Source organism: Wyeomyia smithii, chromosome 1 (genome assembly GCF_029784165.1).
Source record: "Wyeomyia smithii strain HCP4-BCI-WySm-NY-G18 chromosome 1, ASM2978416v1, whole genome shotgun sequence".
NCBI classification, from domain to species: Eukaryota; Metazoa; Arthropoda; class Insecta; order Diptera; family Culicidae; genus Wyeomyia; species Wyeomyia smithii.
Window position 1 is genome coordinate 165,484,924 of NC_073694.1, and position 27,914 is coordinate 165,512,837.

Sequence of the window (27,914 nt, forward strand, 5' to 3'; positions counted from 1 at the left end):
AACGAAAATAATAATCAAATAATAAAATGTATATATGACACATTCTCTGCTAAGCTACACCAACAAACCAATTTTTGAAATGCATATTTCAGCAATGCGAATAATTTTCCTAGATTCTATAGTGTTTGAAGCTTTCAAAAACGTAAATGTCAAATTTATAGTATTTAAGAAACTGTAGAAAACTAATTGCAAAGTTCAAGTAAAATAAACAAAAAGCAAGCGTTTTTGGTGACATATTTTTGAAATGGTTACAAATGATCAGGAGTATGTATTTATAATACATTTTTTATGTTATATGACTGTGAAATAAGTGCTTTATTCGATGCCTAAAGGATTTTGAAGTGAAATTTCAAATATGTTGATCTTAGGCCAATATGACAACAGGGGTAATTTAGCGTTGTAACGTCACGAAAAAAGTACAGTTTTTTACTTCATGGGAACTCCTTACATTTAATCAACGTAATATTTTGTTTTTTCTTTATACTCAAAAATACCTTTAATTTGATACTAAAAGATCGCATCTAGGTAGAATACAACTTGAGTTACAACCGGGTTTAGTTTGCGTTGTAACGTCACGAAATTTTTTTCTCCCCTTATATAATATTCGTCCATGTTTAAAAACATACTTGATGCGTCTAAATTAGTTCACGTTACATCTGTCATATAACAGAGAGTAAATTTTGTAAAATAGATTAATGTTTTTAATTATTAAACTGTGGGTCATCCATGAGTAACGTTACATTCTAAAAAATTCTAATATTATTCTATTATATATTATATTACAATGCATTGCGTGAGGGGGAATTGAAAATTGTCAACTTCCGCGTTACGTAGCATGCGAATGTTCCCTAAGAGAAAAACTATTGACGCAAGCTAACCGTATTAATGAAATGAATAGGTACTTCGTCCGCATCGCTCAAGCCAATCTTCCGAATGTGATGGTAATCATCGCAATTACGGGACGTGACATCACCACATTTAACGATGAGAAGAACATTTTTGAACGACCAACACCATATCGTGGAAGTTTAGTGGAGTTTTACAAAATCAAGGAAATATTACGGGAGCGAAAAAAGCTAAAAAGCGGCATTTTTGCGCTATTATTATAATTTTTGAAAGGTTTCTTGTATTTATTGGAATTAAGGACACATTTGTAAATTTGTTTTTCATATAAATGCTGAATAAATTGCTAACTTACTCAGACATTGTGAAAAATCTACAATAAAAATAAATTTATTATGTTTTACACATAATGTCATATAAGACACTTTTGAGAATATTTATGATACATATGTCACTTATGAAAAGAATTGGTTTGATCATAACTCACGTTCCTTCACTGAAAATCTCCAAGTTTAAGTTTGGTTCTGCATTCCCAAACATTAAACGACAAAGTAAATTTGTTACGTAGTTTATGGATAACCCCACAAACCAAGTGCATAAAGTAGAAGTAAAAATATATAAAATCAGATATTGAACTATTTCTTATGAAAATGTCTAAGAAATATGTGATAAATAATGGATATCGACTGATTCATATTTTCGTGACGTTACAACAGAGTGATAATACCCCTTGCTGAAATATGAGCGTTGTAACGTCACGAAATATAAAAGCTTCTCAAATATAGATGTTACCAGTTATAGGCACTCTAAACATGGCAAAATGTTCGATTATTATTTGTTATCAAATCGTGGAAGAAGAAATTGTTATAAAATTCCAAACAGAGCAGAGTTTTTGACTTTTGTAAGAAAAGCCCCGACACCTCAATTTTTCGCGCGTTGTAACGTCACGCTACATTTTTACTCCCCAAGGTAATATGAACATAGTAAACAAATATCTTATGCATCATTCTTATAGGAAATTTTGTCTACTTTCCGAATCTGTAATAATATCAAAGCGTTTCATGAAAAAAATACAAGTTAGAATTAAAATGAAGCCAACAGAATAGTCGAAACGTTGTAACGTCACGGTAGAATGTGTCATATGATTAATAAACGGAAGCCGATTGTCATTACCAGTTTTTGTACACGTAAAGGGAAACAATCCAAATAAATATAATCTCGAACATATCTCTAACTCTAAAACATCAGAACAGTCATAAATTTACATGATTCAAAAATAGCAAAACTCAGCCAAAATGTGGAGAGACCACAATAGAAATTAATTGTTATTAACTTAATTATTGTTAATTTAATTATTCATTAATTGAAAAGAAAACCGTTCGAATGAACAAAAACGCCACTAAAACCAGAGAAACAGTTAAAAATTGATCTCAAGTAAGTGTTGAAAATCAACTATAAACCAGAAAAAAAAATAATAATAAATAATAAAAAAACTGTGGTGCTTATTACAGGAGTCACTTCACGGTGAAATCAGAGTGAAGTGAACAAAATCCTATTACGGGACTCACGTAAGTGAGAAAAACGTCGCGAAGTGACATCTGCCGTGGAATCTGGGTTATTATGAGTGTCATATCAGTGAAGTGAGAACGGAAAAAGCGACGTTTCGCGTGGAATTATTTCACGACCATTTTGAACGGTGAAATGATTCCACGAAGCTGCCATAAGTCTTAAAGTTGATTGATTTGTGATCTAATGGTTAATATTGGATTTATTCTTCAGTAACGAAGCGAATCAGAGTTTGATCCGTGCCTCAAAGCGGTCAATTTTTCATTTTTTTGCCCGATGAAAAAAATGCAAACTAGTTCAGGAAATTTTCGATACCGAAAAAAACATTTTTTTTTGATACCGAATGTCTTAGAAATGCAGAACACGTCAAGATCTGGTGTTATCTAAAAAACGGGAAAAAACGACTTTCTGGGACTTGGACATTTTTGAGCTGGGAAACAATCTCATTTCACTTGTCCTATTCTCAATTTCACTTCACTGTCAATCTCACTCCACGGAGGTGATTTTTGTCACCTCACTTGAGGTGGAATCGGGAATAGGTCTAAAAAAGCGAAGTGACTCCCGTAATAGGCACCTGTATCAAGTTTAATTTAAAATGCACAAAAACTCTAGAAAAAGTAGCTTGAAACATCTGAAAACACTTCTTCTAAAAAAAATGATGAATTCTGAATTCAGTTCAAAATGGAAAATTATTTCTGAAAACTAGAAAAAACAACAATGTAAATAATGGCTTGAGTCACTTCAATCAGATAGAAAAAATTGAAATAGGGGCATAACGACAAAAATTTTAAGCTGTCTTTAGTGCAAAACTTGAATTAACTATCTGTAATTAAAGGTACACTATTCACAAATTGAAAAGATTATCGTATAATGGTGAAAAACACAAATTAGATTCATGCATCAAAAACTAGCAATCAGTCGATGTGTGGGGCACAATGAGCACCCCACTGGGGCATAATGAGCACCCACGGGATATCATAAGCACTCTTATAGAACATAACTTGAAACTGCGTAGAAGTACAACTAATGGGCCAACGTTTGTCGCGGGATGCCGTGTTACTTGGCGGCTTGTTTCCTGAATGTCACGTCGTGCCTCATGGTGGCCAATTCTGCCTGCAGTCCCTTTTTCCGACCGATTCGGTCTCAAAGATTTTCTAATATATCCGGACTACTTCGTGATAAGGGCGAATCCTTACTTGTTTTCCTATCTAGTTTCGCCCTAATCACGAAGTAGTCCGGATATGTTCGCACCATCACTGTAAACAATCACTGACTATGGAAACAGACAAACTCACAAGTCTACTGAGATGAATTTCAGGTAAGTTTATGTGACAAGGTGTGCTCATTTCACCCCACCTAAAAGTGACCATTTCGCCCCTATCGAATTAGTTGAAGTTAACATGAGATTTTAACACTAATTATAACTTAAAATCAAATCTTCAATGATGGTGAAATTTGGGGTACGACCCATACGTCATATTGATATGTCTACATACTTGATTGAGCCATTTAAACGACCGTAGAAGCTTATCTTGTAGTGCGCAATAATAATAATTTTTCCAACATCCGGGAACCAAATTGATTTTTTCAATATATTTCCATATTTTAAACCGACAACTCACTTTTGTTCTACATAAAGACATACTGTAGTAACTACGGAAGAGTTCCATATACCATATTGTATTGAAAAATGTGTAGTTTCGCATAAAATAGGGGTGCCCATTTCGCCCCGTGTGCTCATTATGCCCCTAATCCCCCTACAATATGATTATAAATTCGCAAAAGAAATCATAAATTCATAAATTCGCAAATTCGAAAAAGAGGAAACATAGTAAAATTTTTTCAAAAAATATGTTAAAAATTCCTCTAAAAAAGCGAACGAACTAAATTAGGTGTTCCGATCTAATTTAAAATGCCTGGAGATGGTTCTGTAATCCAGAGAAAAAAAGGAAGTAATCTTAAATTTGGTTCAAATTATTTATATACACTTTAATGAGAAGTGAAGGCCAAAAAGAAAATGCTTGCCAAATGGTTGAAGAACGCTTCTGAATGAAAGAAAAGGGTGAAGCAGAAAATGGTTCCAAGTTTAGTTTGAAGTGTATCCATAGATTAATAAGACTACGGTCAAAACTGACTCCAAATCTAGCTTAGTTTAATGTACCTCAAAGAGTAAAAATGAAGTTTCTGAAAAATCATCTTTAATTAACCAAATATTGCTATCAAATTCAAATTATCAAATATTACTGACAAAAACTCTGAAACCAGATCAGCTGTAAAATTGTTATTGCAGGCCAATATATTTTTCTGGCAGATTAACATTCTTTTGGAAAAAATAACGTGTCCACTCTCCCAGCTGGTCTCGAGGAACGATGCTGGCCTAACAAGTCAGTCGTCGTAGGTTCGAATCTCGGCTCGGGAGAGACTGTTAGTGTCAGCAGAGCTGGTAGCGACTAAGTGACTCAAAAATAGGAACTTTAGAGTCCAAATGACTGGAAAAAGAGACCAAAAAGAGACCAAAAAGGAACCGAAAAGAGAGCAAAAAGTGACCATAAAAAACCAGTACTCCAGCACACTGGCAACTTCCTTTTTAACCGCTTCGAAAAAAATAGCTTGGGATGAGAGTCTTTCTTTTTCAGGATATTTTCTTGAATTGTGTCAGGCGTCCTAAATTGACATGTCATTTCCTTTAGCACAACAGATCCTCCTTCCAACATCGTCTGATAATTTGAACGAGAAATCGAAAAAGAGACTTTTAGGTGAAAAAGAGACCATTTTAGAAGAAAAAAGAGACTTTAGAGAACTATCGTTGTAAAAAGAGACTTTTTAGAGACTAGCTTTAAAATAGAGACCAAGTCTCTAAAAAAAGACCTGCTACCAGCCCTGTGTCAGGTTCGTAGCGCTAGCCCCGCAATTGTTCTGTACACTTAACAGTTGGCTGCGAAATCTGTGTATAATAAACAGAAGGTCGAGTTCCGATACGGAATGTAGCACCAAGGCTTTGCTTTTTTATCGTGTCCACGTAGACAATATCACTACCTCCTCCCCTCCTACCATGGACAAGCGTGGACATTTGCGTACCCCCTACCACCCTCTGAATTGTCCACGTGGAATGTGAACGGGCCCAAAGGTTTTTCGAAAAATTCGAAAGAACCTTTTTTCTTGAACAATTATTAAACCTGCTGTTAGAGCGTAATAAAAACTGATGTCCTGAAAGAAAACATGCTGGTAGAAGCAACAGTACAGTATACGGGGGATAGTTAAAATAAGTAGGATAGGCAAAAGTTTGATGAAATTCGAAATGCTGTAGCTTTGCACAAATGTTTTTCGATTTTAATAATTCGAACATTATTGAACTGGAAAACTATATAAGTTTCATTTTTTGACCTCAGATCTGGCCTAGGTCACCGAATGTAGGAAATATTCCTGAGTTCCGGTAGGCATGTCAAACCTGCCAATTTTTGGATGGATTTGGTAATGGGTTATCTGATAAAAATGCTCATTTGCATCATTGGCATAGATGACAAAATCATTTCTGAAGCGAATGGTTCATAAAGATCCGGAATCGGCCAACAACTCATCGAGAATTGTTTTTTTTTTTTTTCATCCGGAAGTCCTCAGAGGAACCTGTAGTAGGGGACATTTACATTTTTGCATCAAATATACTGTGTGACACCTCTATCTTCTGGATTTTTCATCAAGAATCTTTCAAAAGACATATTTTTGAACAAAGGCCTCATTGGCCACTACCAGTACAACCTGGATGCCCCGAAGGAACTAGTAGTGGGAGAATTTTCATTTCTGCATCAAAATATAGCTATGCGACACCTCTATCTTCGGGATTTTTCATAAGGAATCATCCAAAAGACATATTTCTGAATACAGAGTGCGTTGGCCACTACTGAAACTATCAAAATGCCTTGAGGGGACCCGGAAATGGGACATGCTTTGTCCGCCATAAGTGCTTTTTTTTCGCGTAACCCCTTCAGGTTCTCAAGTACCCCCAGGGGTACGCGTACCCCAGGTTGAGAACCGCTGCTTTAGGCAATGTGTGTTACGTGTGTTATGCGTTACTGGAACCATTCCGAAAACGCCGTACCAAAATATGCAGTTCCGTTCCTCCTATCTGCAAGCAAAAGACCTAAGCGCCTCTTCAAAAGAGGACTACTTGCCTATTTTGGCTTGCCCGGCCAGAAACTGCACCTCACGTTAATAAACTGGAGAAAACAGAAAGGCAGATGCACTCTACTAAGGTGCTCGGTCTCGAAGAACGACATCAATATCAGAAATTCTCGAAAATGTTGTGACTTCTCATCACTGGACTTACTCTGTACAATCAAATAATCGTCTAGCTTACGAAAATCAGAGTGCAAGGACTGTAATCCCGAGCTGGAGCGCGAGCCGCTTGCCTCAGAACGCTGACCCTACTTAATTGTTAGTTTGTTGCCAATCATGGCTACTCCACGCTACCTGCGGGAATATTCGATTGTAATTTGATCATCTGTTTATTCACATTTCGCGTTCGTTGGCGCTACCTTCGCGGGTTATGGAATTTAATTTTATCACGGCGGTAACAGGTTGTTTTTCAGAAACTGAAAGTCGCCATCACCGCCATCCAAATATTTATATTAATATATTAATGCTCATTATTCTTTAATATATTTATAGTTATAGTTTATAGGCACAACTTTTTGGACAAGTGTGTATGTTTGTGTACAGTGATTTCTCTTATTTTTATTTTGATATTTTCTTACGTGAACTCAATTTAGGCTAGACAGCACTTTTATCGAAGCTCGAACGTACACATTCGATTAGGTTGGCAAAATAAACCTTTTTTTTCTATCTGAAAAACAGATACAAAATTCCACTTCTAATATTGGACCGAGCCAAATGGCTTCGGCTGGTCCGGTCGAATATCTAAATAATTTACAAAAACATTTCAAGCACTCGGAAACCTCAATTCGTGAAGAGGGATGAAATATCTCCTGCAGCTGTGATCGCTTCGTAGGGCAACGCTCTTATGTCCCGAAGTATGATTGATTGATTCATTTCTAATTGCTCCCAACAATTCAGAAAGCTATCATTACAGTCTCGTTCAAGCAAATATCCTATTTTTAGATGCACAGTAGTAGTTCCAGCGAATCGCTGAATCACAAACACAACTCTGCTTTTGAATTTTTTATTTTTGATAAAATAAATCCCTCTGTGCTGAGTGCTATAGAAACATTCAAAAGCATAGTTGTATCATGGAAGAAGAGAGACAACTTTTCTAGGAAGCTTTAATCGTATAAAAACAGAATTAGTTGTATTGATTGGCCTTCGAGGAAAGTGAAATTGCAATCGGATTTAATTTTATGTCATGTATTTAGCGGAACTGGATAAGTATCTGTTTCTTCACTCGAAATGCCGGAAATTCGTCAATTTTCGTAATGTGGCAATTTCGAAAGAAAAATAAACCGAATTTGCTAACATTGTGTAGCGTAAAATTTACTTGCTTAAGTATAAAGCAGTAAAGACGCTAACAAAATTATGGGTTTTGTTAAACAGCAAGCAATTTCAATAGTCACTCAACCCATTTCCCATGGAAGAATATCAACTTTTACTGCTGAAATTTTTTAAATTTAGGCTCCCACTAACTACAAGCACAATGTGTATACACTATGTTTGAAATAGAAAAGTGAGTTATGCTCCCACCCGAATTTTAAGATTTTTTAAAACGGGAATATAGGCAAAACATTGAACAGCATACGAAAAATCTTTCACAAAAGTATCGAAAAAACTTTAGAAACAAATCGGTCAGAAGCCTCCAAAAGCCTTGAGGAAGTAACCAACATCCAAAACCTCACTGAAAATAATCTACTAGACATTGAAAACAATAATTTTTCAAAGTTCATCGGATAACACTGTTCTACAGCGATTTAAAACTTCTGAAGTGACCTTGTGTAGATTGTGGGTCTTGTTGAGTGCAACACTCGCTTATACTAGAAATTTTCAAACACTAAGGGTGAAGTTATAGCCAAAATACCGTTTCTTGGACCTCAGCTCATTCTACTTTTTTTTAACTCGGTCATAGCTTCACCGATTATCAATGTTTAAGCAGTTTTGGAAAGAGAAATGATAGAGCTTTCAAAATATATACAGCTACAGGTACTAATTTCACCTAGACATGTTGTGTTATTGGAGTTTAAACCTAATTGATTGTACTTCCTTACGCAATTTTGAAACTTAACTTAAAATTTGCCATTTATTCTTCTGAGAAAAGTACTACAAATACACTGGCAGTATATTCAACCTTTCAAAAGCGTTTTAAATATAAAGAACCGGTTGAAAAATGAACGAGATAAAACTAAAAGTGTCAGCTAAGGTCCAAAAATAGAGTTTTGACCATAACTTCAAGTTTTGGGGATTTATTTGAAAAACTTAAATTATGGGCGCGAGTAGAGCTAAAGCACTTGACTAGAGCTAAATTTTTTACAAGGTTACATTAGTAGTTATTGCATTTTTTTCCCATTTGTAGCACCAATAGTCTGATCTCTCTTCAGTTGTCGAAAAAACATTGTCTGATTTGCAACTATTTGCAACCATCCGAGAAATTTGGACTCAAAATATAGCTATTTCCAGTGAAAAACTGGAAATATTTAGGCAACAAATGAAAATATCAGAGCAATATATTCTACAAAATTGCGAGGTTCAGCAAAATGAATAAAATCTTAGAACTTCTTGAATTGTTTCGACGATTACAGAAAAAGCTATGAACAAAAAACTAATTTTCAGGGGTGTTCCTCGAAAAACTTTATTTTGTCATATCAAACGTACAGATAGAAGATTGCAGCATTCAGCAATTCTTTTTTTTTATAATTTTTTTTACAATTTTGCTAAAGAAAGCAATCTGGTATTTTGAAAATTAGAAAACATAATTTCTATAACTAACTGTTAGGGTGTTTGATTATAAAACCTAAAACGTCAAAAGAAAGGCCTTGTTTTATGTTTTAAACACTGGGCACATAAAAACAATATTTCACAGTCAAATCTAGAACGATCACGATTTTACGAGTTTAGACCACTGTGTCTTGAAGTTACTTCCTCTGAACAAAATAAGACCGTCGTACATGAGTAAAACTGGCTTAAAATACGCCCAACGAAACTTCTATAGAGAATTAACGTGAAACGAGACAGAATCCAAGTATGCGAGGTTTGATGGCTTCCTCCTGCTTACTACGGCATTTCGGGAATGCCTCATAAAATATAGTGAAATGTTCGACTGACCTGCAATTGTTTATTATCAAATTACTAAACCAACACTAAAGTACCTTATTTGATCGATTTGCACATTTGGTTTTATCCTGAAACCGTCAAAACGCATTTATATCGCCATTTTCATCTCTCGGTTTTGTTTACGTTTCTTCGCCGGTAGCCACTAGATTATTTTTCAAAAATACCGGCGGGTACGAGTCGTGGAACCACTCAAACTATGTATACTTATCTATGTACACTGTACACTGATGAACTTCGCAATCGTTATTAATTTTAATGAAAAATCCGTCGAAATGGGTAGACTTGCCTCTAAAATACAGCGCATTGTGAAATGACGTTTTTTGCTTTTTATATTTTCAACTCAATTGCGTGTATTGTGGCGCCAGCACTTAATTTGAGTTAAGAACTTTCTTCCGACTTAACAAACACATGGAACAACTGCTTGTTAACCAGGGGTCTGACGTTTGATGAGTATCCCGTACAAAAATCTTTATGCAATATGAAAACCTTGAAACTTGAAAACCATGATTTTTCTCGACCACAGTGCAGTTTTAACATGAAGATGCATTACCGTGTAAATGGTGTTACCAAAATTATCACAATAATGATTGTCATTACTGGCAAATCTTGTCGTGTCTTGCTGTGTCAGTGGTACCGCAACGTCAGTGGTACCACATTGTCAGTGGTACCATAATGTCAGTAGTACAATGTTAGTGGTACCACAATGTCAGTGGTACCGCTATAAAATTTGGTAACGCGACTTTTATATCGGATTTTACGTTTATAGCATAGCCCTGTTGTTGACACAATATGGACTGCGTAAATGTTTTCAATGTATTTGTTTTTGTAAACACGACTGACAGCGCTGTGATGGCTGAAATGGTTGCAGTGTTGCTTGAACAACAAAAATAAACATCGGAAGTGAGCCTGACTGCCAGTTTATCTGCGACGTTTTGATAATTGATGTTTGAAGACACAATAATAAACTGGGAACCCGTATTTTCTTGTCAGTACTGTTGACATGTACATCTCCCAGATGGTCTCGAGGTACGATGCTGGCCTAACAAGCCAGTCGTCATAGGTTCGAGTCTTTGCTCGGGAGAGACTGTTAGTGTCAGTAGGATCGTAGCGCTAGCCACGCAAGTGTCCTGTACACTAATAGCGAATTTCTTTATTCCACCAGTTCACCTCGCTTTGACCTGGAAGCGCACTAACTGCTGTCAAAACCCTTTTTTATTCGCTCGATTTTGACCCAGTTTTGACCTGGAAGCGCCTGCAAAACAGACAGGTTCGCACTGTAACTTTTGTCAGTTTTGCGAAAGGGTTCACCAATACTATTACATCGTATCTGTCAAAACGGTGAAAACACGTGGGTGATGCTGAAAACAAAAGAAAAATGCGATTCGTCGCTCTGTGCTGTGAAATCATGAAACGAGAAATAATTGCTGCAGCAAATGTGTTTGTTATGAAACTAATGAAATCGGATTTAGATTTGGATTCCGATTTCGAGCTCGAAAGTGCTTTAATCACAATTTTCAGTAAGCCATCCAGAACAAGCAGGAGTCGGGTGGCGAATTTTGTCATCGACGTAGTTGATAAATGTATGGATATACGGAAAAAGTATTTTGACAGCATTATGTTTACATCGCACATGGTCTCACGCACACCAACGCAAGGCTTTAATTCGTAGATCGAAATCGTTTTTTTTATTCCACCCAAAAGTTGGCACTAACCCCGTGGAATAAAGAAATTCGCTATAAAACAGTTGGCTGCGAAGTCTGTGTAAATAGAACAGAAGGTCGAGTTCTAAATCGGAATGTAGCACCAAGGCTACTGTTGACAGTAGGCTGCGCGAACATTCAGAGCGAATGGCTTCGAATTGATTATGTGGAGTATATTATGATAAGTAGATAAGTTTCCATTTATGATGTGGTGTTTTTAGTGTTTTTTTTTTTTTTTTCAGATAATCAAGCCTGTATCGATAATTCAGTGAAATTATATACCATCATGAAAAATGTTATGAACTGGAAACCATGTATTTCGACAATGATGCAATGATGCGTGTATTCCGTTTCGTTTCACTTTGAAATTGTCGATGTTTGGCAGGTGGAACGTGACCGATGAGGTATACAAAGGCGAGGAAGAAGAAGACATTTGTCTGTTTTAGTAACGAAAATAAGGTAAACAGAAGCACGTGTTGTGGTTGTGACGTAGATCTCCAAAAACACGAAAATTCCATTTAGAATTGTGTTCCGCATTGTTTAACGACGCAGGTAGGCGTTTGTAGCCGTATACAGTCATAACTTGTGAAAATTTCTTGAAAAAAATGTACCGAACATTGATTTCTGGGCATTGTTTTTTGACTTCTACGCACTATGGGGCAGAACCCAGAAAAGTCGCGACAAAACTAAAAAAAAATTAAATTCAGTTTTCATGCCTCATTTTATTTTCTACTTGCAGTAGACATGTTATCGACTAGAAATCATGATAATTCACTTTGAAAAATAGTTTAGAAAATGTGCTATAATATTGTAAAAGTGAGGATTTACAAGGCTTGTAAAATGGAAGAAAAAATTTTCTCAGATATTTTCCAGTAGGGCATGCAAATACTTAGAAATTAATTAGCTAACTCATATGATCCTCATAAAACAGAGTATAAACTAATAGGTAATGTGATATTAAGACAGTTTTGTTGAAAATAGGTTCGTAGGAGGCATAGTATGTAAAACAAGTTTTTTTGTAATTTTTCCTCATTTTCGGCAATATGAAAAACATAAAGTTCAACGTTGTTCTGCTATGACACTATTATTGTACTAAAATACAAGGTATTGGCTAGTACCAAAGATGACTAGAACAAGATACCTAACTCTTGCAGAATTCATCGGACATGATTGTCGCTGCGCGTGAGCAAAAGTCGAACTAATTTATACACTGTTAATATAATGTATACTTAACGTCAAAATCAACTGTCGACAAGGCCAAGACATGACTGCTGAAAGGTGAAACAATTTTTTCAGTATCCATGTAAACGACTGTACGGTGCTGCCATCCGAAAAATGTTAATAATGTGTACGAATGTTTAGTTCTCAAACATCAAACTCTCCGGAAGAATCAAGAATAATCACGCATCATTTAAAATTGAGCGTACCATCAGAACTACCTGATAACCGCTATAAGCACGCTCTACAGTCAAGTTTTCCACTCTTGCCGAGGTTAATAAAGCAAAAATCGGGTGCCCCGGTGAACCTGACCATATGCACAATGGTGCTGAAAACTGGCTTGCGACATATCGAACTTTAAGTGTTGGTAGAATGGGACCTAAAAATAAATGTAACCCCTCAATATAAACTTCCACTCTAACAGTCAATTTCACACTTTTCTTTTGTACTTTGGAGTGCAAAAAATATGGCAATAGCATTAAGTGCAAAAAATGGCAATATCATTAATCTGCATGTTATCTTAAGCGTCGAGCTGACCAAACTGCTACACCTTTTTCATATACAATCTTGAACAGCTCAACGATCAATGACGGACTATGCACGATAAATCGGTTCTGCTCATAGTGACAATTTTATGAGAATTTAAGTCATCAGATGGCAGCACTAACCGTCGGAAATCGGTCGTGTTAAAAATGTATGAAAAATATGGAAGTTAGGTATCTTGTTCTAGTTATCTTTGCTAGTACTAAACCAAAAATCAGCTGCTACTAGTTACGACTTACCGAGTAATTCGAGTTTTCGCAGCAATTGTTTTCATGTCAATTCATGTAAAAAATCGTCAGTCAGCAGTGTCCGTATCGATGTTTTTCCTACAATAGGCTTTGCTGAATGCCGGTGTATGCAACACGACCATGATAATGTTAGGGGATCTTTCGAAACTGATGTCCAGTAGTATTCAGACCCCTCGAAAATGGTTATTAGTACTAGGAAACAGTTTGTTATTGGGTGAACAGTGTTTTAAACAAAAGTAAGCGTTTAGTATTAATGTTAAATGGTATAAAATTAAACAAGAGGAACTCTAAGAAAGGGAACATGACCAACTAATCTTCAATTGGAGGAACATTCTATTTAAAACATTTTATCACAAACAATAACATTAAAATTATATTTTATATTCTTTATCAAATATGATGACACATCATAGGTTGACAAAAAACTATACAAAGGCAACTACGAACCTTCAATAATTCATTTCATGATGACTCGAAAGCTCGAATATATCTGAAATTGAAATATATGTACTTAAGTCCCAGTTATAATTCATTACTGAAATTTTGGATTTATGAATAATGAAAATAATTTTATCTCGTTAACGGTCAGTCCTACAGTTGTAATATGTTCGACAACTTTATGTCAATTGATGATATGAACAACTTTCCCAAAGAAACAAAATGGCTAGCACCATTTATTCAAAAGATAGATGTCAGTGCCATCTGTAGAAAAAAACTAAAGCTGCCTGAATACATTTTTCAAGAAGATGTTTTTATGGTGAACAACATTGCCAAAGATATGAACACTGTGAAAACAATTGTTAAGGAGTTATGAGGTTTTGTCGCGCCAACGGACCAATTTGCCCCACTGTGCTACGTCATCACTGTTAACAAAAACTCGAGACTCAAACCATCTCCGTACCTTTATATATTCCATTGGAACGTGACTCGGTATAGTATATCAGTAAGCGTGTGATAAAAGGAAGGAAAAAATCATACTACACACAAGCACAGATAAATAATAAGCATGGCACTTTTTAATTGTGGTATCGCTTATAATAAGAGTGCAGTATACAGCAGACACCGGGGCATATCTCACTATACATCAGCGATTCTGGTCGCAGTAAGAAAGTCTCTGAAAAATTGCGACCTAAAATGTATAGATGTAATCGTCACTGAACTTGAAAAAAAGGTTTTTGTAATATTTTTGCATTGAGAACTTCAAACTTATCTTTCAAATTTTAGTTAGTCGCTGGAACCCTTTTTTTGCACTCAGAATTTTCCAAATTAAAGTTAAGATAAAAATATATTGAAACTTCCTGGACTTCCTTCCTGGAAGATTGGAACATTATAGAATAGTCAAAAAATAAAAAATGGTAGGGGGGGGGGGAATGTTTGTAATGATTTATTTATGTACTAATATCTATTCAGAATTATAATTGTGTGTTCTGTCACAAATGGTGACATTTCAACACTATTATATATATATATATATATATATATATATATATATATATATATATATATATATATATATATATATATATTTTTTTTTTTTTTTTTTTTTTTGTTTCAGGTGGAGGGGAAATTTGCATCCAAACCCCTGAGGTGACCAACCTCAGGGAATGTGGGGTTGGTTTGAATCAGTGACCGGACCCACTAAAACCCCTCCAGTCTCCAGCCCATAATACTCCCCGGGACCACCGCTAGGTATTGCTTCGGGGAGCGGCTTTTGTGCTCTGTGCACCCTCTTGGTTCTATAGATCTCTTTGCTAACTTAGCTAACTAACCTGGAGCCTGGCCGTTAGCTAACACTGGCGTGTCGGTGGTCAACCTGTCGCCTGTTTTGCAATTCTAAAACTATTTGAGAGGCGGCTGTACAAACCGCCCTCCAAATGTTTGGGTCTTTACACATCCTCCGAACTAGGTTGTCCGGAGTGGTGTCTGGCCCGCTCACTACCATCATGTCGCTCCGCGCATGCACAAAACGAGGGCACACGAAGAAGACATGCTCAGCAGTTTCTTCCGCATCCGCGCACTCGGGACACATGGGGGACCCCGCATGCCCGAATCTGTGTAGATACTGCCTGAAGCAACCATGACCTGACAGAATCTGTGTCAAGTGGAAGTTAACTTCTCCATGGCGCCTCCCGGCCCATCCGGATACGTCCGGAATAAGTCGATGCGTCCATCTACCCTTTGCGGAATTGGACCATTCCTGCTGCCATCTGATCATCGAGAATGACCTTCTGGTGCCTCGTATACCCCTTGTGTCACGTTGATCGAAGCATTCTACGTCCTCCTTAATGGCTATGCTGATAGGCATCATGCCGGACAGAACGCAGATTGCGTCGTATGACACTGTACGGTACGCGCTCACAACCCTCAGGCACATGGTAGGTACTTTCCAGTTTTCGATGATGACTGTTGGTACCTAACGCTTTGGACCACGCTGGCCCACCATAGCTAAGTATGGACGAAACCACGCTGGCAAGAAGTTTACGCTTGCTGCCATATACCGCTGAGCTATTGGACATCATTCGAGATAGTCCTGCAGCGGCCGTTGAAGCCCTCTTACAGGCATAGTCGACGTGACTCTTAAATGTGAGCTTATCGTCAACCATAACCCCCAAGAGCTTCAAGGAACGCCTTGAGGTAATGGTGCAGTCACCGACTCTGACCACCGCCTGTTGCTCTAATTTGCGGTTGTTCACAACCGTAACCTCCGTTTTATGGTGCGCTAACTCCAGTTTCCTAGAGTGCATCCAGTCTTCGACCTTGCGTATGGAGTGCGCAGCCGTCAACTCGACCTCTTCGATCGACTCGCCGTAGACCTCTAGCGTGATGTCGTCTGCGAAACCGACGATCACAACCCCTACAGGGAACTTTAGTTTCAACACCCCGTCATACATCACATTCCACAACACCGGGCCCAGGATGGAACCTTGCGGTACCCCTGCGGTGATTGGGACGCACTTCTGACCCTCCTCCGTGTTGTAAACTAGTACCCGATTCTGGAAATAATTTTCCAAAATCTTGTACAACGACACCGGTACGTGGATGCTCCTAAGCGCGAGCGCTATGGAGTCCCAACTGGCGCTATTGAATGCATTCTTCACGTCAAGCGTGACGATTGCGCAATAGCGAATGCCCCAACTCTTACGCTGGAGTGCTGCCTCTGCCGTCTTAGTGACAGAGAGAATAGCATCCAGCGTGGATCTACCTTTCCGGAAGCTGAACTGGTTACTTGCCAGACCGTTTACACCCTCTGTGTACCTCACCAGTCTGTTGAGGATAATCCTCTCAAGCACCTTGCCCGTAGTGTCCAGCAGACAGATAGGTCTGTATGCCGATGGGTCCCCTGGCGGTTTCCCAGCCTTCGGCAACAGCACCAATCTCTGTCGCTTCCACCTGTCCGGAAAGAGGCAGTCATCCAGGCACTTCTGCATGACTGCTCGAAATAGATCGGGGGCCACTTTCATGGCCGTCCTGATGGCCAAGTTCGGGATTCCATCCGGTCCCGGTGCCTTGCTCACCTTTAGGGAGTTGGCGATCACGATGAGTTCCTCATTCGTAACCCTTACCTCCTCCACAACCTCTGCAGGGCTGCCGTCTCTCACGGATTGGATGCCCGGCAGGTTGGCCGACCATCCCTGGTCTGTGTCTGAGATACTGGAACGTCGGACGTGAGACTCAGCAACCGGAGGCCAAGGATTTGGCTCGTGTCGTGGAAAGAGTCCCTCGATGATACGCTCCAGCATCGCTGGTGATCGCTCTGCAGGCGCCAACACGCCTTTGGTCTTCGCCATTACGACTCTGTAGGCGTTGCCCCACGGATTCGTATTGGCACTCGCGCATAGCCTATCGAAGCAGGCCCTTTTGCTCGCCTTTATCGCACTTTTAAGCGCCGATCTTGCAGATCCGAATACTACACGGCGCTCTACCCTCTGTGCATCGGTACGTGCACGTTGCAACATCCGTCTTGCACGGAGGCACGCGCTACGGAGGTCCGCTATCGCGTCGGTCCACCAGTATACCGGTGACTTACCATTCCTAGGTTGGCGGGTCCTAGGCATAGTGGCGTCGCACGCCCGCGATAATGTGGCAACTAATTGGTCAGCACTCGGGCGGAGCCAACTGCCCCCCTCGTGCTCTCTTCTCATTGCTTCTGCAAATACCTCGGCATCGAAATGCGATGTCTTCCACCCGCGGACGGTCGGAGTATTGGCTCTACCCGTCGCCTGCCGCCTCACGTTCTGGACTACGCTATAGCAGACCGACTGGTGGTCACTATAGGTGTAGCCTTCGTCTACCCTCCAGTTCACGATCAGTCCTGGGCTGGAGAACGTCACGTCGATGATCGACTCCGCACCATTTCTGCTGAATGTACACTTGGTTCCAACGTTGGCCAGATCTAGGTTGAGCTTTGCCAAAGCTTCCAACAAGATCTGACCCCTCCGGTTCGTGCGGCGGCTTCCCCACTCAACAGCCCAAGCGTTGAAGTCGCCCGCCACTACTAAGGGTGTTAGTCCCGTCAGCTCCATAGATAACAAATCGACCATCTGGGTGAACCTTTCGATAGACCAACGCGGCGGAGCATAACAACTGCAGTAGAACACTCCGTCACCTTGGCAACCGCGTATCCTTCATTTGAGGTTGACACAACCTCCTGAACCGGGAACTTGCTGGTCGTGCATATGGCCGCCGTACTGGACTTATCTGCAACCCAATTACCGTTTCCGGGAGGAATGCAGTAGGGGTCCGATACGATTGCGATGTCCGACCGCGACTCAGACGCTGCTTGGTATAGCAGCTGCTGTGCCGCATAGCAATGGTTCAGGTTCAATTGTGTCACCCTCACGCCCGTGGTTTCGTGGCCGCCTTACCGGCTGGGCACCGTGGGCCTCCCATAAAGTGCTTGGCGTCCCGTTTTCCAGTACATACCAAGCACTTGGGAGGCTCCCCGCAGTCTTTAGCTTTATGGCCAGCACCACCACAACGCCTTGCAGGTCCAGGACTTGTGTCCTCCCTCGAAACACCTGAAGCAAACGTCCGGCTGCTGGAGTATGCTCAGGGGACATACTGACCAGCCAACCTTAAGTTTGGCTGTCTTCAGGGCCAGAGTTGCATCGGCCGATGCAAGCCGGAAAGTGGCCACCTGGGTCCCCACTGGACCCTTTCGGAGGCGAATTACCTCAGTGGCTACTTCCACTCCGCACTTCTCCTTGAGGGCCTGTGCAATATCGCACCTCTCGGTGATTTCATCCAGGTTTTTGAGCTGGAGAGTCACCTCTGAGGTGAGTGCCCGAATTTGCACATCTTTCCCGAGGACCTGCTCGGCTACCGTCTTGTAGGCAGCGCCCTTGTTTTTAGCATCCTTACGGAGCTCAAGGATCATCTCGCCGGTGCGAGAACGACGGATGGTCCGCACATCCGCTCCCAGATCCTTGAGCTGGGTTTCGCCTCTCATTTTCTTCAAGACTTCGGAGTACTTGGACCCCTCCGTCTTGAGTATGAGGGCGTCGCCCCTGCTTCGCGCCTTCTTTCCCATTTTTGGACGATTTGTCGCCTTCTCGTCGTCTTTTTGGCGCTTCCTCCCTCCCACGGTAACCCAAGGGTTTCCCGTAGCTGCCACTTCGGCAGACTTGGAGGCCGTTGGTGTGCTATCTCGCGGGCTTAGCACAACCAACCGTTTCTTGCTGTTCTCGGGGGCTTCCCCCGGAGACTGCCTTGCTCTTTTTGCGGCTGACCCGGAGGCGCAAACCGCTGCAAACATGCAGGTGTCCGTTTGGACCGACTTCGTCGCCCTTCCGGTCACCTCCGTTGCATTCTTCTCTGCAGCCACCGCTCTTGCCTTGAGCTCGGCATGCTCCTTCTTCGCAGCATCGACGGAGGACCGAAGCATGTAGAGAGCCTGCTTCAGGTACTTCGTCGTGTTGGTGCGACTTTTCGCAAACTCGATTATGGCATCGAGCTGCTCCGACAGCGCTACTACCTTCGGTAGCGTGTCTCGCTGTCTTCCGACCGCCTTTATCAACAGTGGACCAGCCACTGCGATGTCTTGCGTCGATCCGGTAGGCGTACTGCCTTTGCCGTCTTCGCAGGCGTCCTTTACTGCATCCATCTCCGCCTTTCTCGGCGGAGACCTCTGGATGCCTCCTCGTGCAAACGGGTTTTTCAACCCATCTGCGCCCAATTGTTGATCTTCATTATTACTGTTCATTTTTTATAAGTGGGTCCCCCTTCCAGCCGCTATCCTTATCCATACTGGAGTGGTCGCCTATCTGGTCCCATGGTAGTCTATGCCGAAGCAGTGAGGCCATGGCTAGGGGCGGCTGCCATAGCGCCTTATGAGCAACTATGACACCCCCGACCGGCGCAAGTCAGGAAAGGACATCTGATCCCACTCCTGCCCGGTTCCCACCGGGCAATGAATTTGGAACGTACTGGAAGGCCTGCCAGGTTTTACGGGACGGAGACCCCTGCACCGGTTGTTGTCTCGCCGTTTCAAGCCGTTGTCACACGACCTTACTAAGGGAGCTCGGCGCAGGTGCCAGCCCAGAATCGTGGTACGAAAACGAAATCCGACTCTTATCATATGGCGTTGCGACCAGTTACCGTAATTGGGAACTTACTGGCATCAATCCCAATGGGCGAATTAGTGCATTTGGGTGGTGGGAGCGGCACTATTCGCTCCGTCAGAGCTGCTTCCGGATAATGTGGCTTATGTGAGAATTCGGCGGCCCAATGCCTGAGTCTCACCACAACCTAGGCTAGCTCTCGCTGATGGTCCGGGACTGCGTTCTTGCAGTTAGCTCTTCCGTGGCCTACGGTAATCGCCAAATACCGACCCGTGGTGGCATATGAGGATTGCAACGATTTTTGTCGGAATTTGTTGAAAATTTGGCTTGACATATTTTCTAATGTTTCTACATTAGTGAGCCTATGTAGCTCGTTCGTGCTAAACCAGGGAGGACGCTTCAAAATCATTTTCAAAAGTTTATTCTGAATCCTTTGAAGTGTCTTCTTCCTGGTTGTACAACAACTTGTCCAGATGGGAACTGCATATAACATTGCTGGCCTAAAAATTTGTTTGTAAATTAACAGTTTATTCTTGAGACAAAGTCTAGAATTCCTGTTGATAAGAGGATATAAACATTTGATATACTTATTGCACTTTGACTGGATATTTTCAATGTGCTTCTTGAAAGTAAGATTCTTATCATATATTAGCCCTAGGGAACCTATATATTAGAGAAATGACAAGACACTCACCGTTAAGGCAACTGTCAACATCAAAACGGATAACGGCAATGCAAAATTATACAGATCGCCCGTTTTGATGTTGACAGTTGCCTTGACGGTGAGTGTCTCGGCGTCTCTCTGGTGTATAGGCTAACTAATTAGCCCTAAGTATTTAACTTGCTCAGACCAATTTAAGACCACACCGTTCATCTTAATAACGTGGTTATGGGTGGGTTTCAGAAATGAAAAATAACTTGGCTTATGAAGAAAAATAATTAACTGTGTTTTAGAAGCATTAGGGGAAATCTTACATTTCTGCAAGTATGAAGAAAATATATCTAAACTTGTTTGTAGCCGACTGCATATGACACGAAGGCTTTTTCCTTTTGCGGAAATGCTTGTATCGTCACAAAACAGAGATTTCTCACAACCTGGTGGTAAATCAGGAAGATCAGAAGTAAATATGTTATATAAGATTGGTCCCAAGATACTCCCCTGAGGCACACCAGCTCTAACAGGCAATCTATTAGATTTACCATTTAGATAGTTAACCTGAAGAGTGCGGTCAGTTAAATAACTTTGTATCATTTTTGTAAGGTAAAGCGGAAAACTGAAATTCGACATTCTAGCTATTAAACCTTTATGCCAAACACTGTCGAATGCCTTTTCTATATCTAGAAGCGCAGCTCCAGTCGAATAGCCTTCAGATTTATTAGTTCGAATCATATTTGTTACTCTAAGTAACTGATGAGTAGTGGAATGCCCATGGCGAAAACCAAACTGCTCATTTGCAAAAATTGAGTTCTCATTAATATGTGTTATCATTCTATTAAGAATTATTCTATCAAAAAGTTTGCTAATAGAGGAAAGTAAACTAATTGGTCGATAACTTGATGCCTCAGCTGGATTCTTTTCGGGTTTTAAAATTGGAGTGTCTTTGGCATTTTTCCATTTCGTAGGAAAATGTGCTAGCGCAAAGCATCTGTTAAAAATTTTTACCAAGAAATTTGAAGAGTTTTCGGGAAGTCTTTTGATGAGGATATAGAAAATCCCATCATATCCTGGTGCTTTCATGTTTTTGAATTTTTTGAAAATAGTTCGCACCTCATTCAAGTTTGTTTCCAATACCTCTTCAGAAAGAAATTCTTGGGTGGTGATCTGATCATACTTTTGGTTTACTTCATTTTCAATAGGACTGACTACGTTCAAATTGGAGTTGTGAACACTCTCAAACTGCTGAGCAAGTTTTTGAGATTTTTGTTCATTCGTTAGAAAAATGCAATCACCATCTTTAAGGACTGGAATGGGCTTCGAAGGTTTCTTAAGAACCTTCGAAAGCTTCCAGAAAGGTTTTGAAAAAGGTTTTAGTTGTTCAACTTCTCTCATGAAATTCTCATTTCGCAAGAGAGTGAATCTATGTTTAATTTCCTTTTGTAATTCTTGAAAAATAATTTTCAAAGCAGGATCACGAGATCTTTGGTATTGACGTCTCCGTATGTTTTTCAAACGTATAAGAAGTTGAAGTTCACTGTCAATAATTGGTGCATTAAATTTCACTCTTGCTTTAGGAACTGATAAATTCCGGGCATTGAGTATTGAGCTGCTAAAATTATCTAATGCTCTGTCAATGTCAGCACTATTTTGTAAAATAATATCATCATTCAAATTTTCTTCGATCGTAGAACGATATATATCCCAATTAGTCTTGTGATAATTTAACACAGATCTAGTGAGATAAAAAATAGTTTCATGGGAAATAGAAAATGTTATGGGAAGATGATCAGAATCAAAGTCAGCATGAGTTAATAAATCACTGCATGAATGACTTTGATTAGTTAGTACCAAATCAATTGTAGATGGATTTTTGATAGAAGAATAACATGTAGGACCTTTTGGAAATAAAACTGAATAAAATCCAGCCGAGCAATCATTAAACAATATTTTTCCATTGGAATTGTTTTGAGCATTATTCCAAGATCGATGTTTCGCATTAAAATCACCGATGATTAAAAATTTAGATTTATTTCTTGTGAGTTTTTGCAAATCTTCCTTGAAATAATTTTTTCGCTCACCAGTGCATTGAAAAGGCAAATACACTGCGGCTATAAATAAAATGCCAATACTTGTTTCAATTTCAATTCCCAAACTCTCGATAACTTTGGTTTCAAGATGGGGTAAAACACGATGTTTTATTCGACGGTGGATAACTATTGCAACTCCACCACCGGCAACATCAATTCTTTCAAACCTATGAACCATGTAATTTGGGCTCTTTTTTAGTTCAATATTTGGCTTTAAAAGCGTTACAGTCACAACTGAAATATGCACATCGTGGACTGTTAAAAATTTGAAAAATTCATCCTCTTTCGCTTTTAAAGAGCGAGCATTCCAATTTAGAAAATTTACAGCATTATTTAAAATCATTGCTGAATTTCAATTTCATAACAATATTAGTTGTAAATTTTATACCCTCTTGAACAGCCTCGTACATCGAGTTACAGTTCAACAAAACGGACATTAGCTGCAGCATGGATTGTTGTAGGTATTCAATCTTTTCAGGAGTTGGACTACCTAAATCCAGCGTTGCTAAACGAGCGAGAAGCATAACATATCCACTCCTTTCTGCTTGAGAATCAGATGTGTGCTACGCTTCTCCAGTCGTTCGCACACACACCTTCGAGACACTCTTTATTATTCACGCACTTGCCAGAGCAGCAGCCAGCATACAACCGCTCGCAAATTCTCTTCTATCTTTTTACTCACGCCGAGTACGCGAGTACTCGAATAAGAGTACTTGACTAGGAGTGCTTGAAAAAATGTGCCCGAAAACGAAAATGCTTCGTTCACCGACTCACGCATGCGGTTTGTCAATCGCTGAACTCATGCCAAGCAGTTTTGCATCGTGCACCGACAGCCGAAAGTGGGGTGATGAATCTATATAGAATCGCATGCTTGAACGTGTAGGGTATCTGAATACCTACTCGCAGTGATGCCACATTTTTATCTGTATTTCGAATCTCAGGAAATCTCCTTGGTGATATTTCAATCTGTATAAAAATCTGCATATTTACTCAACATATCCCTTAGAAGAAAAAAACGCAACATAGTTTGTTCATTGACTCATTTATGCACACGTTTACGCGTAACATATAAATATAATGAGAACTCCAACACGCTCAATAGCATTTGAGTTCATTTTCGATTTTCAACTATATCGAAAAATTTATTTCGCGACTTCATGAAAACCAAAAAAAAACTGTATAGTTCTGTACTATTTCTAGAAAATCTGTAATTTGTATATACAGATATCTGTATGAAAAATACACAAAAAATTTGTATAAGTACTGATAAATCTGTATATGTGGCATCCCTGCCTACTCGTCGAAATATTCTTTTAGCCACCCCGCTTCGTCGTGCCTTGTCACTCCGTATCGTCATAATGCGTCTTGACGGTCTTAACAATCACCTCCGCTGGTTGTGCTCGCGAGAAAGGGAGGTACTCGCGAGTGGGAAAGTACACGAGCGAGAGTGTGTGTGAGAAAACTCGCAAGCATCAACGCTCGGTAGTGTGAAATGAAAAAAGTAAAAGAGAACGAGAAACAGTACGACAGGAGTATCTCTAGTGTGAGATTTTGGTAGCGGCGAGAACGCCACTTGGAGTATCGCATGCTTTTTGCGAGCGAGTTTAACAACGCTGCCTAAATCAATACTGGCTGACTTTTCAGCACCAAACACGAATGGTTTGTTGTTGTTTGAATTTGAAATATTACCTGTAAGGACACTGGCATATGAACAGCCTGGTGTTGCCTGAACTGGATTTTTTGTCTGAAGTTTGTTAGCAGAATTTAAATGATTACCTACAGACACACCTGCCAATGAAAGTGCTGGTGATGCCTTCCCAGTACTGAAAGTCTTTTGATAACCCACATTGATAACAGGTTGTTTAGAATTCCTACGTTGTCTAGAAGCAATAATTTTTGACCTTACAGGACAATTAAAGAAATTAGATTTGTGATTTCCCCCACAATTTACACATTTGAAACTATTAGTGGTCTCTTTCACGGGGCAGATATCTTTCGTGTGACTAGTGTCACCACAAATCATACATTTTGCTGCCATATGGCAGTTTCGAGTTTCATGACCATAGGCTTGACAATTCCGACATTGAGTAAGATTATGGATTTCTCCATGTCTCTTGAAATTTTCCCACTTTATTCGCACGTTAAATAGAACACGTGCTTTTTCCAAACATTTCAAATTATTTACTTTGGTACGATCAAAATGTACTAAGTAATTTTCCTGGTGTATTCCAGTTTGATTAATTTTGGCATTTGCCTTTCGTTTCATCAAAATTACTTGGTTGGGGGCAAAACCAAGTGATTCTGACAAACAATCTTTAATTTCCTCAATAGTTTGGTCATTTGAGAGACCTTTCAAAACAGCCTTAAACGGTCTCTCGTTTTTGGCATCAAAAGAATAAAATTTATACATCTTTTCAGTCAAATACTGTAAAAGATGTTTATGGCCATCAAGAGATTCGGCCAAAATACGAATTTCGCCTTGGCGGCCAATTTGAAAAATAACTTTCACCGACAGAAATGATGAAAGTTCTGATCGAAATGCTTTTAAATTTGCTACAAATACCACAATAGGTGGAACTTTAACCTTCTTCATAACGGCTTTATGCTCAGTATGAGAAGTTTGGATTTCTTGATCCCCAACGGAAGAAAGAATATCATACCTGTTAGTCGAAATTTCCTTGTCACTTGGAGGAGATGCCTCACGTTTCCTTGAAGCCGCATCAAAGCGAACTTTTTTATTTTTTCCAGGCATAACTGGAAAACTTCACTACACTTTCACTTCACTATAGAATTTAAGTAAAAATATCTCAAACCAAATTTACTCACTAAACACTCGATAACGTTAAAAAAAAAACAAATGTATTACTTTCGTTTCAACAGGTAGTCTTTTAAAAAGATTTCCCGTTGAAAGCGAAAAGCAAAATTTCAATATCTCTCGGTAGTCTAAGACTTAGCCTCGAGCTATTGGTAAAATGCGACCGTACTGTAGGACAGTTCAAGTCGATCTGAAATAAAAAATGGTCACGATGCAGTTTACACTAGCTCATTAAAAATCGTTTATATTTCAACTCATGATCATGATAAAAAACACAAGAAAATCAGAAGAATTGCCAAAAAGCTATTGAAACGTAATCGAAAAGTCACCGAAATATTACACTGGCCGACAAAAACGAAAAAATGCTGCCCTAAAGCTTAAAATAGTTGCCATAGAAAGATTAAACCTCTTCAACCATTCCTGCTTTCTTTCATTTTTTCCAGTTTGAGATTGACTTGTAATAACGATATGATTGAGATGAAAGTTGAGGTACAATAAAGCTGTGGATCAACCTGTGAAGCCGTATAAAATACTATAAACGCAATTATGTCGTTATTACAAACCAATGAGAATTATAAATTATTGTAAACCTTCAAAAATGCTAATCTACAGTCGTAATAAAGGAGCTCTCATTACCGAAATTTCGAATTATTTGTGCTGAAATTTCAGTTAGGTAAACCGTATTTTAAGAGGAAATTTGACTGCTGTCAAGACTCGGCAGTTTACACTAGGGATGAAACGGATATCCGCATCCGCATCCGCAAATGCGGAACATCCGCATGAAAAATTGGCATCCGCATCAGCATCTGCATCCGTAATCACATATCCGCAGCCGCATCCGCATCCGCATCTGCAGATGTCTGAAAAATCACATCCGTAACATCCCTGGTTTACACAAATCTATAACATTTGACCGTATTGAAAATAAGCACTCACAAAAAAAAACATTTCAGATCTTCCATCAATTATTTAAAAACAAAATCAATACAAATTATTTAAAAAACAAAATCAATACAAATTATTTAAAAAACAAAATCAATACAAAATCAATTATTCAAAAAACAAAACAAAACAATACAAATTATTTAAAAACAAAATCAAATATTTGGCATTGAAAGCCATTCCTAACGAGAATAGAGCTCCCCACAAACGATGGCCCCATTCTATTCTCTCGGATAATAATCAAAACGCAGTTAGTAACAGATACATAAGCGTTCTTCTGTAAAAGTCTTCTGTAAAATTAGCCCTATTATACTTGCTTTGTTGAAAAGGATTGAACCAATAACAAACAGCCACAAATTAGGAAGTTACCGCAATTTGCCGCAGTCAGCATCGCCAAAAACGTCCACACAATGGGAAACATTGTAAGCTGATCCTGGCGGATTTGTCAAAGCTAGTGATACTGCAGATGGTGGAAATGGTCCAAAAACACACAGGCGCTGGAAAAGTTTCACAAGTGAGGCAACGCCTAAAGCAATCCGTTTGCCGCTTAAGCCTCAAATCACCAAAAGACACCACAAGTCGGCAGCCAGCAAGTTCGTCGTCGCCAAAACTTTCAACCTAGATCCTTGTCATAATTCTAACTTTTACATTGGCAAAGTTTACGCTCATTAATAATTATCAATCCATCAATTATGCACCGCATGTAATTGAACACCACCACCGACTCTCCTCGACATGCCTAATCACTTCCGCTTTGTTCTGTGATAAGGACACACAATAAACAGTCACTATCCCGACTGTCGTGTTGACATCACGCGCCGGATGCCGGAATCAAGAAGCACATGAATTATTGTTTCGAGCGCCAAAACCACCGGAGGACTGATACCCGTTACGGTGGTAATCGAGCCTTTTAACATAATAGTTCATCGTTGTTTTGGTTTTCGGTGAGTTTCCTTCCGAGGGGCACTCACGATTGGTAGTCAGCAAAGCGAACATGCGCAGACATTATTTCGATCCCGAAGCAAGCACGTGGACGATGAGCGCGTTAAAACATTGTTATTTGTACTGGTTCTACCATACGCAGTCTGTCACTAGTCGACACGGTTTCATGACTGGACAAAAAAGTGTATTTTTACATGAATACCATTTTTTGTTACTATTTATGGTGCACCTCCATTAAATGTGAATCGATGGGGTCGCAGGTTTACATCGTAAAAAAATGTCTTTTTTTTTGAGCCCAGTGTAATCCGGATAACCAATCACAGCCTTTTAGGGCAGAAACTTGATAGCATTAGTAATGCTTACAATAACAAGCGGTTCAATTGTCCTACTTCTGACCGGTAGCATTGCCTCGCTTCTGGACGATTGATTGCTTATCGGGGTGGGTTGAAAAAACGTTTGCATTCTCGCGAGAAATCCCGCCCCCAATAAATTACACAGAATCAACACAATCAGGCGGGCG

General features: G+C 39.6%; 1 protein-coding gene across 4 annotated transcripts in view; it reads right to left on the reverse strand.

The window, feature by feature from the left end:
- Nucleotides 1–27,320, reverse strand: part of LOC129719050 (uncharacterized) — a 219,523-nt gene extending 192,203 nt beyond the window's left edge. For all 4 annotated transcript variants that reach the window (XM_055670411.1, XM_055670412.1, XM_055670410.1 and 1 more), the window contains exon 1: nucleotides 26,822–27,320. In XM_055670411.1, coding sequence (XP_055526386.1) covers nucleotides 26,822–26,873 — 52 coding nt within the window. In that variant the 5' untranslated portion in view covers nucleotides 26,874–27,320. The remainder of the gene's footprint in view (nucleotides 1–26,821) is intronic.
- Nucleotides 27,321–27,914: the final 594 nt, after the last annotated feature.